Source organism: Cottoperca gobio, chromosome 14 (genome assembly GCF_900634415.1).
Source record: "Cottoperca gobio chromosome 14, fCotGob3.1, whole genome shotgun sequence".
Classification (NCBI taxonomy): Eukaryota; Metazoa; Chordata; class Actinopteri; order Perciformes; family Bovichtidae; genus Cottoperca; species Cottoperca gobio.
The window spans coordinates 19,237,498-19,256,235 of NC_041368.1; the positions used below are offsets into that span (position 1 = coordinate 19,237,498).

Below are 18,738 nucleotides of genomic sequence, written 5' to 3' on the forward strand. Positions count from 1 at the left end.
TACTACCATCCACTGTCTCTAAATCACTGTCCTCTTCCTGTTATCATGCAGGACCACATTTTCTTGTAATTTCTCTACAGCCTGATGTTTGTGGAGTGCTGTTCCCCCCTCCCCCCCGTCTCATTAAGTATGTGCAGCTTTTAACTGCATCTCTCCAGTGACAAACAGCACATCATCTCATTCATCTTCGCTCATCTTGTATCTAAAACGTCAGGTCAATAGACATAGATGCAGACGCAGGAGGCAGACTGAGATTAATGTCATTGGGATGAACAAATGGGATTATTCTACGTGTATCAAACAGACGGACCTGCATCTACACGCACACACTTCACAACTCGCGCACAGGCAAGGATGTCAGGTGTATCAAAAATCGGCTGTATCAGGTGTCACTCAGAAAGTGGAGAGGGAGAGAGAGAGAGAGAGAGAGAGGGAGAGTGTGGTGCTGTTTTGCACAAAGTGAAATGCTGTGGTGAAGGACACAGAGGAGGGATTTTATGGCACACATTCAAATGCAACAGCAGCATCCCACAGTTTGTCCTCCCCTCCTCCTCTTCCACATTACGCAGGTAGGCAGCGTCCCCAGAGGAAACAGCCTGTGACCCTCTCCATGGTCGTTTCTAATGTGAGGTAATGCAATTTACTGTGTGATGAGATGCACACATTGGGAGCAGATCCACTCAGATCTGGGTTAAACAGTAGTGCACAACATTCCCGCTTGTTATTGATAAATGGTTAAGTAGTAGTAGACGAGTAAGATACAGTGTTAGTCACTAATGAGTAGAGCTGTCATGATTAGTCAATCATCGTCAACTTTTTTTGATCTATTTAAGTAATGTTTTATGCAGGAATGGCAGAAAATGCTGTTTTCAGCATCTGAAATATGCAAAAGTTATAAATTGGCAAAACTATTAGATTATTTAGACACTTAAAGTTTACTCCAATTGCTCAGCAGACCCGAAGAGTTTGATTTTGTTATTCTTCTTTCTTTTCCCTACATTTTATTTTTATATTATATGTATAGTTTGAAGGAACTGCAACTTTTATAATGATAAACTGGAACATGTATACTCCATGTAATGAATGTTTTGAACAAGAATTAATGAAGAAAACAATGTACAAAATGTAAAGTTTGTTACTTTTCACCACTATTAAGTTATATTGCTTTAGCATCTTATGCATACAAGCACATTATGTGTTCTTTCACAACAGAATAAGACATTTAAAACATCAACAATATAATAATAGTAATAGTAATAGTAATATAGTAATAGCAGTTAGCCGGCAGTTTACATTAACTTTTAAATAACTGTAACTTTAATAACTTTTAGTTATCGATGAGCTCATTGAGCTGCAGAACTCTGCACTGCGTGTGGACCTCTGTGATCGTGCCATGGTGCATTACTTGTAGCATGTTGTGCATCATGGTGAAACTGAAAACACCATCACAGCAACTCTTTTCAAAGCTTCTTCTGCTCCTTATATTTGATTTAAATTAATATCAGACTCGTGTGACAAACACAAACTTTGTGATTCCCTTCACATTTAATTCCCTTCATCACCTCGGAGTCTATTTTGGTTTTTAGCGCTCCAGTCAAGTTAATTAGTTCCAAACATTACGTCTTTTTATTCTTTTGTTATTCACGGGAAATAAACTCTTGAAAGTGTAACTTGATGGTAATATTAACTCACACTCTCCCACCACCACAACCGCCACTAACTACAACAACAACACACACACACAGCACACGCCAACATTACACGATGTTTCCATGACATAGGTTGCATTTGATTTCCATAACCACACATTCCAGGAAATAAGATCAATATGTGAATACAGACATGACAGTATTCATGCAGAGCCAGCCGTGTGGTGGCTGTACCGAGGGGGGGATGCATGCGCTGTATCATGGCCCCAATATCCATGTCAAGTTCAGTTAGGCTGATAGACGGTTATATATCCTAATTCTTTAAACAATAGGTCAGGATTCAGGACCTGAAATAGCTGGCAGGCCCGACTGCTCCGGCATCTCTACATGTCAAGAGCACTACATTTAATTAGTCTGTGTCCCAGGGTGACAGGCTACATTTATCACTTGGGTCCCAAAGCCTAAAGACTTTAAGCGCCCCTCCTCTATGGGAAGCTAAAGTCAACGCAATGTCAAGTGCAGCCTGACTCTGATAGTCCTGCTGCAAACTACAAAGACATTTTACAATCAGGTTTCAGAGATTCTTTTTGTTTTTTATTACAAATATTAGTTATATGTTCAGTCCCAAGGTGGCTGATGAGCTAGTTTTCCCCCCCAAATACTAATAGGGTGTAATCGGACATTAATATTAGGACATGTGACATGTGTGCAGCCAAAGGTTTGTATTTCTTACTGAGCAATGGTGTTATGATTAGCCTTCTATAACTGGTGAAATGGTTTAGACATCTCATGCAAAGTGAAGATACCTTTATTTAACAAGAGGTCTCCAGACATTGACATTCTGCACACATGAAAAAAGAAACAACATTCACAGACTAAAGACGAGTAAGGAAAAGAGAAAAACAGAAGATAAAACACATTGAAAACTATGATACGTGATCTATTAGATGTCCTCTTTGAGATCTTCACATTTTCTGGCCTCTCATTTGAGTCTTTTCTATGTATACAGTCCAAGTTGTAGCCTAGCTTAGCTCATTTCATATCAATTAAAAGGGATCAAGAAGCAGCTGAATTCAAAGCGATCATCTGCCAGAGCGTGGTCGCAAACAGAAAATAACACAAACAGGAAGAACAGACTGTTTGGAACAGCAAGTATGTTTATTTTTACAGTGTTATTTAAAAGTGATAAGACTTTGTGTCGTCTCAGCAGGAACATAATTCCAGTTGGAGGTTTGGTTTAGGTTTCAGGTTTAAGTTTAGGCACAAACATGACTTTATAAAAATATAATTCCTACAGCTATAAGAGGTTTTGTCATTGTCATTTTTGGGCATTTGCTAAAACTGTTAAGCAAAGGTGGATGACTAAGTACAATATTCAACATACCTTCGAATCAGCAAATAATTTAAATGGTAGGATTACAAAACAAAACTCAACTATTCCCATTTCAAAGCAGGAAATTGTAATAACTGTCTGAGTCAGCTTTCAAAAGGAGTTCATTGAAAGTGAATATCACTCTGCTACATCCTGATCTACACATGTCATTGTCTTCTACACCCCTGAACATATTACAACAACCTTCTTCGCTGCGTGTCCCATTCTCCTCCCAGTAAGCTTGATACCCACAGACACTTCACAGAGTGGGTTAATCTTCTCTCGTTGGCCCCTCCCCTAGGACTCCGACTGAAAGGGCTACCTGTTGTCTGTGTGTTTTCCCAATTATAGTTTTCTCCTGAGTAAGCATATATTAGGTGACTCATCAAGAACGGCTGTCAGCCAGAGCTGGCAAGAACGCAGTGTATTAATTCAGCATCAGTGTGTATTTCAGGCTGAGTGAGACGGGGGGGGGGCAGCAATGCCATAAACTTAATGGGTTAGTTCACTCAATAAAGCGGCGACTTGTATGAATTGGAAGCTTCCCAAAATATAACATACTCAGGAGTGCCACTGGTGGTTTTTCTGGAGGGAATTTGAGAAGTGGTGAACGTGTGTTTTTAGTGTCTTCTTGTCTTTCTAGGATTCAGAAGAAATGTGTGAGAAGACAACATGTTCGGGGTCACATTTCTTACAGAAACTGGGTTAGAGGTGGCATTTAGTGTTAAGGTTAGGAGTTACAAGTTCAGAAATGAAAGTGTGTGTTCATACGTGTACGCGTATTAGAAATATTGGGTTTTTTTGTGCATGCACACAAGTCCAGCGTGCAGAGGCGAGACTCAGACAGCATCATGTTTCTGTGTTAACTGAGTTTGTTCATGTCTCTGTTCCCTGTGGTGTGTTAGTAAAACACTTGATTCAGAGCATCAGGAGAGTTCGGCCTGTTGGGAAGAAGTTTTCTCACCACTTATAGTAAACTGACACTGCGTGGAAATAGAATTACAACGTTCAGAGCTCAATGGAAAACAGGATGAAGCTGAAACATGTGGGAGAAGTTTATGGGTGGAAGATATTCAAAAACCAACGGCATTTAAAAAAAAAAAAAGTTATTCTTCAAATAAAGGCACAGAAACACTCATTGTTAATCCGGCTGCTTCATCATAACGTGCTTTTTGTCCCTTGATATAAGTAATAAACATAATAAACTAATCCTGTCCGGCTGCTTGATGTTTTGTTACGTGTACAGAATGAATGCAGTTTATTTCTAAAAGAGAGAGACAATGCTTTTATCAGCTGTCATCGATGTTCTCGTCAGGTTGCACATTAAAGAAACTCTTGTCTGGATCTGCAGACACATGATTTCATCTCTGCATGTTTGACTGTTGTTCCAACCTGCTCAGTGTTTCTTTGGCAGTGTCTCCACTGTACTTTCACTACTGCTGTGAAACTGATTTCAGTTGTTCCTCAAGAGATTTTATAAAAAAGATGTAGCCATGAACCCCTACTGTGTTTGCGAGGCTCGGTTTTCTCTTTTAAACCAAATATTTTGACATCAATTTTATTTGCATGAGGTTACTTATGCTGCGTTTGATTAAGTTAATTAAGTTTAATTTAATACTTAAATGTTTACTTGTTTGTATTTAATTACATTATATATTACATTAATACATAATGATAACAATGAAAAACAAATGTATCACTTTCACTTGTTAGGTGGACGTGGAAACTTCTCTTTGTGGTCATTTTAATAAATAAATCCAATTTATGTACAAGTAATGGGACTTAAAATAGTTTGTCAAAATAAATATTTGTTTTCCGTGAGAGTCCACAGCAGATCACAGAGGCCATACCCTTTAATATATTCCTCCTAAATGTGTCCAGCTGTTACAATGATTTACAGTTAAATCAGTTGTTACTGTGCTGTGGAAACAGAACCAGCGACAGCGCTGTGAGATGGTCTGTCTGTCCATCTGACTTCATGTTGGCTTGCCTTCCTCTGGAATCCCTCTGCATATCAATGACTTCATGTCAAAACAAGGCCCCAAATCCCCCTGACGTGTGTGTGTGTGTGTGTGTGTGTGTGTGTGTGTGTGTGTGTGTGTGTGTGTGTGTGTGTGTGTGTGTGTGTGTGTGTGTGTGTGTGTGAGAGAGTTAGAAGGAAAGGGGAATCTTGCAGGGGTCTGTTTACATATCTTTGTAGCCAAAACGAAAGGAGACTGTGTGTGTGTGTGTGTGTGTGTGTGTGTGTGTGTGTGTGTGTGTGTGTGTGTGTGTGTGTGTGTGTGTGTGTGTGTGTGTGTGTGTGTGTGTGTATATCTGTGAGCCTGAATGACTGTCCTTAAGCCTCTTCACATAGGCGTTTCTCTCTGATCATATTCCTGGCATCATTTGGTTTGTATAGTGTTGATTCTGTGCTAATATATTTTTTATGTCAACATTTTTATTATGAATTAACATGTTAACACCGTTAATTAGTTCAGAAGCCCCTGTGCACAGGGTATTTCCGGTCAGCTGTTGCTCTCGGTTCCACCACTGTGTGGCGCTGTTTGAAATACGCTAAGCAAAAAACACAACTTCCGGTACCCGCTTCGCAAACAGGAAGTTGCCTTTGTTGACTAATCCTTAGAGAAGCAAGATGGCTAACCTGGACGTGGAGGATTTTATTCAACAAAACAGAGCTGTGGCGGATGAGGTGGAAACGTATCGAGGTTACTGGGAGAGTGATAAACACTGGCAGCCCAGGAGAGAGTTCATCCTGCGGAACATCAACGACTTCGAGGAGCCGCACGTGGACCAGCTGCTCGCGCTGTCTATGGTCTGGGCTAACAACGTCTTCATGGGCTGTCGGTGCGTAAACACAACATGTGCACGTGACCGCCGCAGTTTAGTTATATGAGTGTGTGTTCAAAAATAACATTTAAATGTTTTGTTATAGGTCAAATTTGCGTCACAAAGTATTACAGCAGTCTAGGATGTTGAACTCGTGCTCGTGAGCTTAAACTAGTGCTTGGGTTCAATTAAGCTGTTTATGTTCATTTTCTATTCTAAAAGTTAAACATATTGTCTGATTTAACTTCAAATAGGTCACAAAACTCATGTTTTTAGTTTCAAATCTTCTTCGCCTCGACTCATAATGGGCTCACTGCTGCCCCCTGTGTCCGGGAGGCGACAAACACACTGGCTCTTAGATTGCAATTTTCTTTCAAATCAAACAGTTAACGATGCTGATGAACTAATACGGCTCCTTTTTTAATCAATGCTGTCTATGCAAACAAGCAGCATGTTGTCTGTAGTCAGTGGAAGTTATTATATTATCTGGATTTGTGATTCCACTACTAATATTCAAGAGTTTATAAATCAGATACTGACTGGCCAATATTCATTTAGCATCAAATCCATAATGCAGTTTGATTTAAGGCTGCATTCATTTTCACAATCGTTGTCTTATAGCTCGACTGATGCAAGATCTATGAGGCAGATTTTCATAAAAGCATAATAAAAACAAACACTATTGATAACGCTCCCTTAAATTTGTGTTTTTAAGATAAAGTGGGACATGTTACTTTATAAAACATAAACTTGTCAGTGCGCTCTTGTGGACAAATTATGTAATAAAGACTGTTTCTAAATCTAAAGTAATGTTTGGCATTTTTTGTTTAAAACATGTCAAACAATTATAGATTATATCAATGAATCTGTTTAGCTCTACACTATTGATCTATCACCAAAATTATAATCTGGTAATTCTCTATTCATCAATTTACCAGCAGTTTCAGCAATATTTGCAGTCTCCCTTGTTTTTCAGGACACCATACCCTTTTAGAAACGATGTGAAGTAGTGATGCTGAATAATTGTGGGTCTAATAATCACATTTCTCTTCACTAACGGAAGGTATAGCACGGAGCTCCTGGAGAAAGTGAAGGAAATGGCTGAAGGCGTCGTGGTGGAGGACGCACCGGTCTTCAAGACTAGGGATGAGATTATGAAGAAGCAACAGGTACATCTGTGTACATCTGTGGACACCCAACACACACACACACACACATACACACATACAAAGAAAATCCTTTATTCATTCCTCTCTCTTCCATGACAGGGTCAGTGACCGGCTCAGTCGCCTCATCTCTTCTGGTCGTGTGGGATCAAGCCTGAAGGCTGATGGACCTCAGCTGTTGTTTACATACAGACTGAGCGTGTAACAAATCAGACGACATCGCCGGTGTTTTTACAATCCTACATTGTTTATTACTGATGTGATGACAGGAATGCTGTGTTACTCAGCATTTAATTGTTTTAGTCAGTGTGGGAGTTTCACTGCTCATCCATTTTTACACCATTGTTTTACTTCTTAATTGTTTTTAGTATTTTTTTATATTCAGATGCAGGATGTCACTGAATCTTGTCCTAATGTCTGAAGCTCAATAAATGACTTCTTTTTATGGGATTGTATTTATTTTTACTCTTTTCATTAAAAAAGACGGATCATAGTAATTCTGTAAGCAAACTATTGCAACACAATTTTTCTGGTTAATGGCAAAATTGGAGCAAAGCACACATCAGCTCGGAGAACAAACCCAACCTCAATTAGAGAGGAAATCGTAATAAACACATTATGGGTTGGTCAAATGTCTTAATTATTTACAAGCAGAACTCTTTTAGAAAACAGGACACATAAGGTCTAACTGTTTCTGAGAAGTCACTACAAGAACAAAAGATCAGAATACTTGTCTCAAACTCTGAAAAATGTGTTTTATTATGTTCATACATATAAGTATACATTTCTTTTGTTAAATTCACAAAATCTTTAACATATTCCTTCTGCCTTTTTAAGTGAAATATTTTGCGAGCCACAATATGACCTTCAACTGTCTGAGCAAAGAGGAACTCTGTTTTGTTTGTCTTCCATGGATTATTGAGCTGGAGTTGGGCCGGGTTAAGTTCTAACTTTAGATTCAAGGTGTTTTAATTGGGTATCACATACAAATAAAATGAGACAAATGCAGGCATGGAAACAACTTAAGCTTTTGGGAAAACAGTTGATGTCACTGTAAAGTCTTCCCTGCAGCAGATTGCTGTCAATCATCTTAACTGTTTATTTCAAACAAAACGTACGCACTCGACTGCACTGCTTTTATTCTCTGCTCACTTGTTAATACATGTCAGCTGTGTCATTTCAAGAGAAGGATCAAAAGCACTGACACGCGTCACAGGCAACAAAGCATTTGAAAGTAATTTTGCTTTTTTTTGGCGGATGAAATTGGAAAACCATGTAAACACAAGGTAAGATGAGCCGTCGGGAGAGGGAGCTGAGAACAGTTGTAAATAAAAGTATCTTCTCTTTTCCGAGAAATAAAAAAGGTGTATTATAGAAAATGAGCAGAAGAGAACATATTGTAGAAGTAAATATGTCGTCCTTTCTTACCAACTTCATGCTGATCGCCTGTAATCTTCACAGCTTCCACTGTCCCGTGAGCCATGAACGCACCACAATACAGCACCACCGTTCAAGGAAATCTTCCTATGCTCTACATACTTTGATAACATTTAACACAGAAAGACACATTGACAACAGTGGGAAGACTGACTCTCGGAAAATCTAATTGATTGCAATGAATATGTTATTTCTTTGGCTCGGCCGGGATCCCCGCGTCCCTTTCAACTAACCCACTTTGGGCTTCACAGTCCAAGTTTATCCTGTGCCATCCTGGTGTTAATATTTACTTTCTCATAACACTCCCTCTCCAACACACTCTTCCACCCCGGAGCAGAAATGACTGGAATAAAAGCTCAGAGCTGCCTAGCCAGGGAGTCATGATTCATCAGGGCTAGGGAGACTTGGCGCTGTTGCAGCCTGTGACGTCTGTGAGCCCAAACCTACAGTCTCTCAAAATAACAGAGATATGTAACAGATCAGGGATTGCTCTTTATAAAGCTGCATCTGTGGCTGACTCGGAGAATAACAAGGATACCGACTCTGAAAGTCGCTTTCAGGGTCAGTATGCTTCAGAAATAGAGATTTGGTCATCAACCTGCCCTTTCCCCAACAGCCAAGTTGTGTGCACACCCGCCAACATTACAAAAAAGGAAAAACAATCTGTAAAACTCAAAACACTAACAGCATCAATCCAACCAAACAACAAAAAGATATATTACAAATTCTGTTAGCAATAACTTATTTCACATCATGCAATAAAAAAAAAAAAAAGTAAAATTAAGGACAAGAAACACAAATATAAGATGATTTCTCCTCGTTTTTCTCAAATGTATTGGCGAGCGAGTTAATGTCCTTTCTCTTTTGGGTGTTCTGGATGTTTGTTTGTTTATTCTTCCTTTTTTTTTTTTTCAGGGTGGCACTTGAGTTTTTCCCGATATAGTTGCGGTTTATTCTTGATGAGGTAAAAATGAAAGCCGTAGAAGTACTGGGATGATGAAGAGACGGTGGTGGGGGGGGAGAGCGAGAGAAGCTCAGACGTCCACCCAGCTCTGCTCCACGATGGCCGTCACCCTCTTCTCGTACTCCCTCTTGTTTTCCTGATAGAGCTGTGCGGCCTGACTGTTGGCCGGGCTGTTGGGGTTTGGCTCATCCAGCAACGACTGCGGGGGGGAAAGTGAGAAAAGTGATGAAAAAACGCCACAAGTCCTCATTTCATATTGTTGGTGTTTAGCCTGTTTGCTCCCGCTTGCTTCAAACAAAGAGATGCACAGACGGCTTTAACTGAAGTGCAGTTCAAAGAAAGAAAAAAGGGAAAACTGATAAATGTCAAAAGGCCCATGTGACCAGTGCAAGGTTACTTTGTGTAACGTCAAACCAACCTGGATGGAGGTGAGTATGGACGACACATCGTATGTGGGGCTCCAGCGGTTCTGAAGGATGTCTAAACATATACTGCCATCTGCGTAAACTGGGAAACAAGAGAAAACAAGAGATTATTATTAACTTATATTGCATATTATTATTATTATGTCTCTATGCCAGTGTCACAGAGATTCATTTCTCTACATTTGGTAAAGTCTAGGAGAACAGAAGGTGAAGAACAGTTACAACTCATTGAGCTGTATATTCACACGCAGTGTGTTTCTGCAGCGTCGCAGAGAAAACACTGCGAGTAAATAAAAACCGCTTAATCAGCAGTCATGCAGCCCAAAAGTCTTTTTATAACATCTTTTTTTGTATTCTATATTTAAAGTGCAGCACTTTTGCTGTTCTTTGCCTGCATTTGTATTTCCTCTTAATATGTTTATTGTATGTACCACTGAGGCAAATGTCTTGTAAGTGAACACTTGGCAATAACCCTTATTCTGATTCTGTCCACTGTACGAACACGCACATATTAAAACAATCTCCTTCATTTGGAGTTTACTGCCACACTCGCTGACTTAACCTACTAAAGTCATTTCAATGTTGGACTGGGGAAGGAGATGAATGGAAGGAAACGGCTAGAATGAGAAAGAACATGGAGCCTTGAGATGATGGGGGCACAAACACATTTCATACCCGAAAGGCTTTACAGATTATAAAGCTGAAGAAACTAATTATAAAAACAATAAAAAAAAGCACAGAGTAGACAATAAAACAAACTGACAAATACATCAGATTAACGAAAGGCAAAAGGTAAACAAGATTAGCTGGGATTTAAAAGAATAAAAAGGAAGGGCAGGCTTTTATTTCCATTTATAAATCCATGGTTTGAATGTGTGTGTGTGCGTTGTACCTCTTACCATTTGGGTGAAACATTCTGGAGACAAACCGAACTGTGGGAGGCTTGTTTGGGTACTCCTCTGAAAACTCTATCAGCAGCTTAAACGTTCCTGCAGAGAGACAGAGGAGGAGAGGAGGGTGAGACAGAGCCGACAGAGAAGTGCAAGTCATTTTGTGAGGAGAATACAGATGTGAAGGATCGAGGAGGTCGGACAAAGCGAGAGAAACTATTACGTTACTAAAAATAAAGCTGGCTCGACTAGAAAGAGAAGCTAATCCTTCACTGAGGCAGAGATGTCGACTCTGCAGGTTAAAAAAGGAGAATAAAAAAGGGAGCACAAAGCCTAACAGGAGAAAACAATAAACCCTGAGTCAGCGTTTCTCTTGCCTGACCCAAGTCATAATTACAGGCAAAAACGTGTGTGTATGAGGGAAAAGTGTGTATATGTGCATTAGTGTGTACGGTGTGTATTATACGGCAGAGCTGCAAGTTTGTTAGCCAACTTTACACATCAGATGAATGTTCAGCTTCTCAGTTACTGATGTCAGATATGTATTTAAAGAGGCGATGAAAACATAGCAGATTGATTCAGATCAGAGTTAACGAGTACATAGTGAGTGAAACTCGATAAATTAGAAGTGAATGTAATATAATAATTAGAAAATGTCTATTTGCCTCCCTCCCCTACATAGTTATCTAAATGTCAACAAATATAAAAAGGAATCTTTGCCTCATTTCAATTTTGTTTTAGAAATATATATTTTTACAGTGAAACACTTTTTCTTGCAGTAGTTCATTCAGTTCTCATTGAAATAAATAATTGATTAAGAGGTTAAAGAGTAGACCTGCAGCTTTAAGTCTCACTATCCCAATGCACTGCAGCTAAATCAGTTGGCTCTGTGTGAAAAGGTGAACGGCAGCTCTTTAAACTCATCGTGTGTAGAGCCATAACCGCAGAACAAGTGTCTAAATATAAAACTATTTTAAAATGTCCTAAACACCCTTCTTATATCGTATTTGTAATCATTTTATCTGTAATGTTCTGAAACTATTTATAGGTGAGGGAATGTGTTTCAGTGTGAGAGTTTGATTGCTCGTGGTGTGTAACCCGCCATAACTCACAATCACCGTTACACTGTTACTGCCCAGGTCTGCTGTAATAGATGGATTGAATAAAGCACCTCCACAATAATAATCAAATCCAGGGCTTTGGAAGAATGTGAGCCTGCACTTTATGGACAAGATTAATCAAAAACGGAGAACTTACCGTCTTCAAACGGTGTTCCCACCGGCCTGCAGGAGGAGGGGAGGGAGAGAGAGAGAGAGAGAGAGAGAGAGAGAGAGAGAGAGAGAGAGAGAGAGAGAGAGAGAGAGAGAGAGAGAGAGAGAGAGAGAGAGAGAGAGAGAGAGAGAGAGAGAGAGAGAGAGAGAGAGAGAGAGAGAGAGAGAGAGAGAGAGAGAGAGAGATTTTTTATTTTTTAATTATTTCTCATTTCAAAAATTCTCCAATGCCACCAATAAGGCCTGTAGGAAAACACAAGGCAACAATCTATCAATCTAATAACATGTATCCTTGGAGGACTCGCTCTGCACAGTCTTTATTTACTCAGCTCTTCACAGTCCGTGTAAAAGGGGCCAATTAAAACAGCTGCTCACACGTTTTACATTTCTGGCAGCTTCCCCTTTGACTTTGAATTAGGTGAAGAACTATTAGCTAGTTCTATTTTAAACCCAAGTGCGCTGCTCCGGTTTGTGTATGTTGCTTCTAGTCGAGTTTTCAATTACTTTCTTATATTGCTTGAGATTTGCTCGTGTTCTTGGCGGTTTAATATTTTTTGATTTCGCTTTTTAATCTCATACTGCTCGTGTGAGAAGAGCATGCATCTTGTTGCTTTTTTTATGAGTCGTGAGCCTTTTAAATTCCACTTCAAACTCTGTACAAAGCACTTAATAGACAGTAACTGAGTACATTTACTCAAGTGCTGTACTTAAGTACAATTTGAGGTACTTGTACTTCCATTTCCTGCTACTTTATACTTCTACTTCACTACATTTATAAGTTATTTTGACGATTCAGATTAATAATACAAAATATAAATCAACAAATCATTTATCATGTATTATTATTATCATTATTATAATAATAATAATAGGTTAAGATAAAACTTTATTGAGCCATTGGTGAAATTCACAAGCTACCCAGCAATATATATAATATTTAAAATGAGCGCCAATTTTACAAGCTGCAACATTTAAGTGATGAATTTAACATTAACGCATCAATAAATATAATCCGGTAATATAATATATACGATTCTGAAATGGGCCATTGTGCAGAATGAGTACTTTTACATTTTGATGCCAATATTGTTGTTTGAAAGAGTATTTCTACACTGTTGTATTGCTAAAATATTGGATTACCTCATTCACCACTGGTACCCAGAAATATCACTAATCCAAAGGAAAAATAAAAATCATAATTTTAGTTAGGTCTTTATCAATACTGCTTTCCTTTCTTCCTCCCCTCCCTTGACCGCTGAACTCCATCCCCAATGGTGTCTCCCAGCCCGTTCTTCCATCAAACAACTGCGTAGGCTCTACGTGCTGTTTTTCCAGACTGTTCTGTGTCACAATCAGGGCTGTAATCAGAAATATTCTTCTTTTAAAAGCAAGAGAATGTGGAGAAGGAGAACGCAGGGTGGTGGCCGAGTTGGGGGACTGTGTGCATCACAATCACATTGGCACAGTAAAGACAGCAGGGCGTAGTAGGATTTACAGCATGACTCACCCAAAAATAACTGCGTTCCAAAGCATTATGTTGTTCTCTGATGGTGCTCCACTCACACCGGTGGGAGGATCTTCTTGAAGTCTGGTTAAGACAGAGAGAAAGAGATAAAGCACGGGGAAAAAACAGAGAGAGGCAGGGAGGTGGACAGAGGGAAAGAGACATGAGACAAAAAGGGAGTTATGGAAGGACAGACCGCAAGAAAGAGAAAAATACAGACAAAAGTAAAAAAGGAGCAAAATATGGCAAAGAGAGGGAGAGAATAAAAGAGAAAAAGATGAAATAGGGAATAAAATGAGGATGAAAACAGAGGGGAAAAACAAAAGACGGGGGGAGGAAAGGGAGACAAGGATAGGAGAGCGCATGAGGATTTTAATTTACACCTTGACTGCAGGATAATTATCAGTCAAAACACGAACTGCTGTATCAACATCAGTTCAGTAGACAGCCAGGCTTGCAGGATCAACTGCACACTGCCCATCCTGCTGTCACATGTCAGTTAACATAAGCTGCACCACTAACACTCATCTGCAGCACTACTGTACCATGACATGAGCATCAAAGCCCTAAAAGCTTTAGCCACCGAGTAGACCGTCACCTGAAATGACCTCTGGCTATCAGTCAAGATCAGTTCAGTCAAATATAAAAACCCTGAGAGAAAAGGAGAGGCACCCGGATGTTTATCTATCAATACACATTTGTTTTGTTACTCTCCATGGCACGTTGATGTTAATGAAACACTGATGACCGATCTGGAGCCCAGTTCATGAAAGCTCTGTGTCTGTTCAAACAATCTGGTGCAGAGGAGGTGATGTGTGTTACATTCCCAGCAGGAGCAACGCCGGTGTGTTTGGAATATATTCAAGAACTGGTCGGTAAGCAGAAGCAAGGACAGAGAAACTCAAAACTCCAACAACGTGAAATCCAAAAGAAATGCGATGAAAGGTTTTGTTGATTGATACGTTGATAGATTTTAAAACATGAATCATAGACTGTGTTTATAACTGATTTAGTCTAATGTTGGTTTCACTAGTGTGACGAGTTGGTGCTCCTAACAATTATTTATAAAAAATGTTCAATTAACTTTAAGAAAATAGTGAGAACTGTCATATGTCAAGGTGAATTCTTAAAATTATTTGTTTAGCATTAATTAAACACCAGTAGAGTGAAACAGAGAAAAGCAGCAAACCTTTGGCACGATTGAAATTATATTAATTATTAAAAATCGATAATCAAAATTAGTTGGAGATACATTTTCTTACTACTTAACAGTTATACATCTCCTAGTTTCAAGACATGGTTAATTTAGGAGCATGACATGGCTATTTGTCCATCGGCGCCCTTTATTTGGACTTTTTACAGCCCAATCCATCAGAGGGTCAATAGTATTATTAATAATAGATTAGAAATTAACGAAAAATAAGAAGTAGCTCCAGCTCCACAAAAGAAAACAGCCCAGAGCTATTTGACTGACAAGTGATCTGAACACTACGGCAACAACTGCCTAGCAACAAAGACGTCAACAAATCAAAACACAGATGTCGCAGGTCAAATGAAGCTTCCGACAGCAGCCTCTCTGGTTTGTTAAAGTATTGATCAGAGGAGACTATAAAAACACGCCTGCATGATAAATAACGCAGTGTGTAGAAACAAGTCTTTGAATAGACTCCGTCTGCTGATACTCGGGGTTTATTACGGTCACATTCAAAGATCTTGCTTCAGATCACCAATTCACGTAGGCCAAGTCTGGAATCACCACCGACTATTCAGGCCTGCAATCCTCCTAGTATAAAAGCTGGTTTAATAACAGCTTACGGTTATAAAACAAGGTAGGCTGATTTGTGTGCGTCTGTGTGTAATTGTAGATGCACATCCAGGTCCCTAGCTGCAGACAGAACCACTGCAATTAACCTCATTTACTGTAATCTGCCTGAGCGCTCTGCTGGTGGAGGGATGTTCCTCACAACTTCACTACTACATAGAGACAGCAGATTAAGGGAAGTGGTGGGCAGTGTGTGACGGTTCATTTTGATAAAAAGATGAAACAATTAGTTCATTAAAATCGATTGGTAAACAACGATTAGCAACATTGTTGATGTTGAATGACTCGTTTCCAGGAAACTTAAGAGTCCATCTCCGGTAAACACAAGATTTGAAGCGGCGCTTTTGTAAGATTCTTTGCGGAGAAACTCAGCACTAATCCCTAATTCACAGGCAGAATTGAAAATAATTGTGAGTTGCAGCATAAATAAATAAATAAATAAATAGAATAAAAGTATACATTCTGTTATGACATAATCAAAACAGTGCAGTCAAGGAAACCCCATTCTCAAAGTCCAAAGCTATGTCTTTAAATGTCTCGCTTTATTCATTCAAAACGCAAAGATATTCAGTTTAATAAGATATAAAACTGATTTTTTTTAAAAGCAAGAAATCTCCATATTTGAGAGGCTGAAAAGCATTTTTTGCCATTTTTCTATGAACTTAAAAAAAACACCACAATAGTATATCTTTCTGACAATCAACTTATCAATGAGTTAATCGTTGCAGCTCTTAAGTTGAATCCTTACTAAAATACTCTGGAGGAGCAATAGGATATAAAAAAGAAACAAGGTATTGAAGTGTAAGCTGGGGCTTTTTGGTTTCACTCTGTTTATTCCGTCTAAAATACCTTTGAAGAAGAAATGAAAGTGATGCTTTGCTGAATATAATACTGCCTTTCAAAACATATACAGTGCTCAGTTTCAAGACACATATTGTGCAAAGAAATTTGACTTACAGATCAAACAAGGGGTGTTAGGCAATATCACACAAGGCTGACTACAAATCAGCCAGCCATGGTTGATGCAGGAATGCACCATTGTGTTTTTCTTGCCCGAGTGTGTTACAGTTTACCACCTGGGGACTGGCACAGCAGAGTAGAGTTACAGTGACACCTTAGCCGCCCTGCTTCAACGGCTGTTCTTAGTAGAACAGCTTAGGATCTTTTTTCCACTGACAGGTGTGTGTGTGTGTGCGTGTGCGTGTGCGTGTGTGAGAATAACACACAAACACACACTAGTACTGTAGGATGCCATATGGAGCCATGCAACAGATTGGGGACAGCAGGTATTACAAGCAGCCCCTTGCCAGGTGTGATTCTCCCAGGACACCCAATCATATGTTTGTCTTCACAGCAAGAGTTTGACAATATAATCATATAAACAAGAGGGCTATTGGGAATGCTTAAATATACTCTCTCTTTTTTAAGTATCAAGAAGAAGAGGTGGCAGGCACATATCAATCCATCCTAAAGATTAAGATGGAGCACCCCTGACCCCACACACACACACACACACACGGAGTTGTGCAACACCTGTGAGCCACGTTGCTGCAAGGGGGGGAGATTGAAACCATAATGCTGGATGAATTTAGCTAACTTTATGGAGGAGAATTTAAACCCACAGCTTGCAGACTGATACATCTTGTAACAGTTAGCTTATCGGGGCTAGTAAAGGCAAGACAAATGGTTTGTTGAATCCCTTGTCCAGCCTAAAGTTGCACCTACGCTAACAAACAAACCAGTCAGGATGCAAAGACGTTAGACCCTGGTTAGAAAACACTACATGAAACCAAAGTGCCTTCTTTGGATATCGTCAAATATAAATAAAAGAAAATGCAAAATCCAATACTACATATACCACCTGCAAAGACAACACATAACATAACGAGTTTATGTCACAATAATTCCAGTCAAGCTTTATAAACAATATAATTTACACCAGCAGCTAATGCTAAGCTAACTGAGCTAGCTACCGACAGCTTCATATGCTAAAGCTGCTAGCTACACATACAAACTGCCAAAACGTTACGGTACCTTTTAAAATCTCTCATTAGCCGTCTCCTTGCCGGGGTCGACATTATTCAAAATGTATTTAAAAAAAACTAAAGCAGGACCATAAAACGAATACTATCCGAAACCAAATCCGGTGTTTCTTCCGCTTGTAACCCTTTTCTTCTTCTCCCAAAACAACTGGCTAGCTAGCTGTTTCTAGTGACGTCGGTTGCTTACAGTGCTTTATACATCCATGGCTGACAGCAGAGGTACAGCCCCTTTTTATTATCCTGCAAAAAGGACATTACAGAGTATTCTTGCACTTTCTGTGAACTGGAGGAGGAAACAATTGGTCATTTTGTTTTATCACTCAGAATATTTTGGGTGGATATTCAACATTCTGTAATAATATTTCAGGGAAAAGTTCTGAGGGTAATGAGAAGATTATTTTTGTACTGTTACATTTTTATTATTTGTAATATTCCACATTCACAAAAAGAGATGGGCAAATATTTGGACTTTTTCATTTTTTATATTTTAATATTTATTTTTTACCAAGAACTGCATCGACTTGGCAACACGACAAGAAGCCTTAAGAATAAGAGACAATTGAAATGAATTATGTGTAAAGACACTATATTGTTGCAATATTTCCATATGAATTAAAGGTTTTTCTGTGATTTTCTATGCAGGTTTGTAGTTTCCAGTTGTATTTGTCACATATTCTTACATTGTGCAATGAAATGCTTTGTTTTCTGCAACAACAAAATATAAAATATAAAAAATGCACAACAAAAGATAAAATAGAAACACAAATTAAAGTTATGCAACAAATGCACAGTGTATTATATTAAATATGTGACCAATATTAAAGGGATGCAGAGACTTGTATTAAGGCATTTTTCTTCTTAATTTCATGTATCACTCAACATCCCTGTATGAAAGTAGTCCCTACAGTCATGATGCTGTTGGTGATGTTGGTTGTGACAATGATTTACAAGCTAACTGTGTCCATTCTTCTGTTTATGAGGACTTTTTGATTTGATGTTGTTTATGGTGACAGTGTCTGCTATGTTGTTTACATTAAGGGGTTGAATTGTACTTACTTATACCAGTGGTTTGGTTATTTATACCAGTGATGTTAATCCTGTAATTGATGTCCAGAAATTCAGCACTTTATTCTTGTGTGCAATTTCTATGATGAGAAGGTCAACCTGGGTCTACGGTTGTTTTCCCCCCGAGTCCATAGCAGTCATTCCAAACAGACACTTTGGCTTAGGGGCCACCTGACCATTTGAGCCTCTGAGCCTGTGCCTGGTGGGCCTTTGTCCATGCCAGCATTTATAAACTCTGTAGTGACATATTTAATGCCTGTATACTTGAGTTCATAGAGGCCTTATTATCAGCCTATTTTCAT

General features: G+C 39.0%; 2 protein-coding genes across 2 annotated transcripts; one reads left to right on the top strand and one right to left on the bottom strand.

The window, feature by feature from the left end:
• Window positions 1-5,610: 5,610 nt before the first annotated feature.
• On the top strand, window positions 5,611-7,461 carry cdkn2aipnl (CDKN2A interacting protein N-terminal like). Its single transcript, XM_029448237.1, has 3 exons — window positions 5,611-5,868; window positions 6,914-7,019; window positions 7,119-7,461. The coding sequence occupies exons 1-3, from the start codon at window positions 5,657-5,659 to the stop codon at window positions 7,125-7,127; spliced, it is 327 nt and encodes a 108-aa protein (XP_029304097.1). The 5' UTR covers window positions 5,611-5,656; the 3' UTR covers window positions 7,128-7,461.
• Window positions 7,462-7,751: 290 nt separating this feature from the next.
• ube2b (ubiquitin-conjugating enzyme E2B (RAD6 homolog)) lies at window positions 7,752-17,549 on the bottom strand. Its single transcript, XM_029448236.1, has 6 exons — window positions 17,364-17,549; window positions 13,511-13,591; window positions 11,990-12,015; window positions 10,742-10,831; window positions 9,836-9,924; window positions 7,752-9,616 (listed from the first exon to the last, which is right to left on the bottom strand). The coding sequence occupies exons 1-6, from the start codon at window positions 17,405-17,407 to the stop codon at window positions 9,488-9,490; spliced, it is 459 nt and encodes a 152-aa protein (XP_029304096.1). The 5' UTR covers window positions 17,408-17,549; the 3' UTR covers window positions 7,752-9,487.
• Between the last annotated feature and the right edge of the window lie 1,189 nt (window positions 17,550-18,738).

Excerpts from the sequence above, each read along its gene's own strand:
- cdkn2aipnl (XM_029448237.1), top strand. The coding sequence starts at position 5,657 with ATGGCTAACCTGGACGTGGAGGATTTTATTCAACAAAACAGAGCTGTG. Across the intron at positions 5,869-6,913 it reads AACGTCTTCATGGGCTGTCG|GTATAGCACGGAGCTCCTGG; the intron begins GTGCGTAAACAC and ends CACTAACGGAAG.
- ube2b (XM_029448236.1), bottom strand. The coding sequence starts at position 17,407 with ATGTCGACCCCGGCAAGGAGACGGCTAATGAGAGATTTTAAAAG. Across the intron at positions 12,016-13,510 it reads TGGAACGCAGTTATTTTTGG|GCCGGTGGGAACACCGTTTG; the intron begins GTGAGTCATGCT and ends CTCCTCCTGCAG. Across the intron at positions 9,925-10,741 it reads CAGAATGTTTCACCCAAATG|TTTACGCAGATGGCAGTATA; the intron begins GTAAGAGGTACA and ends CTTGTTTCCCAG.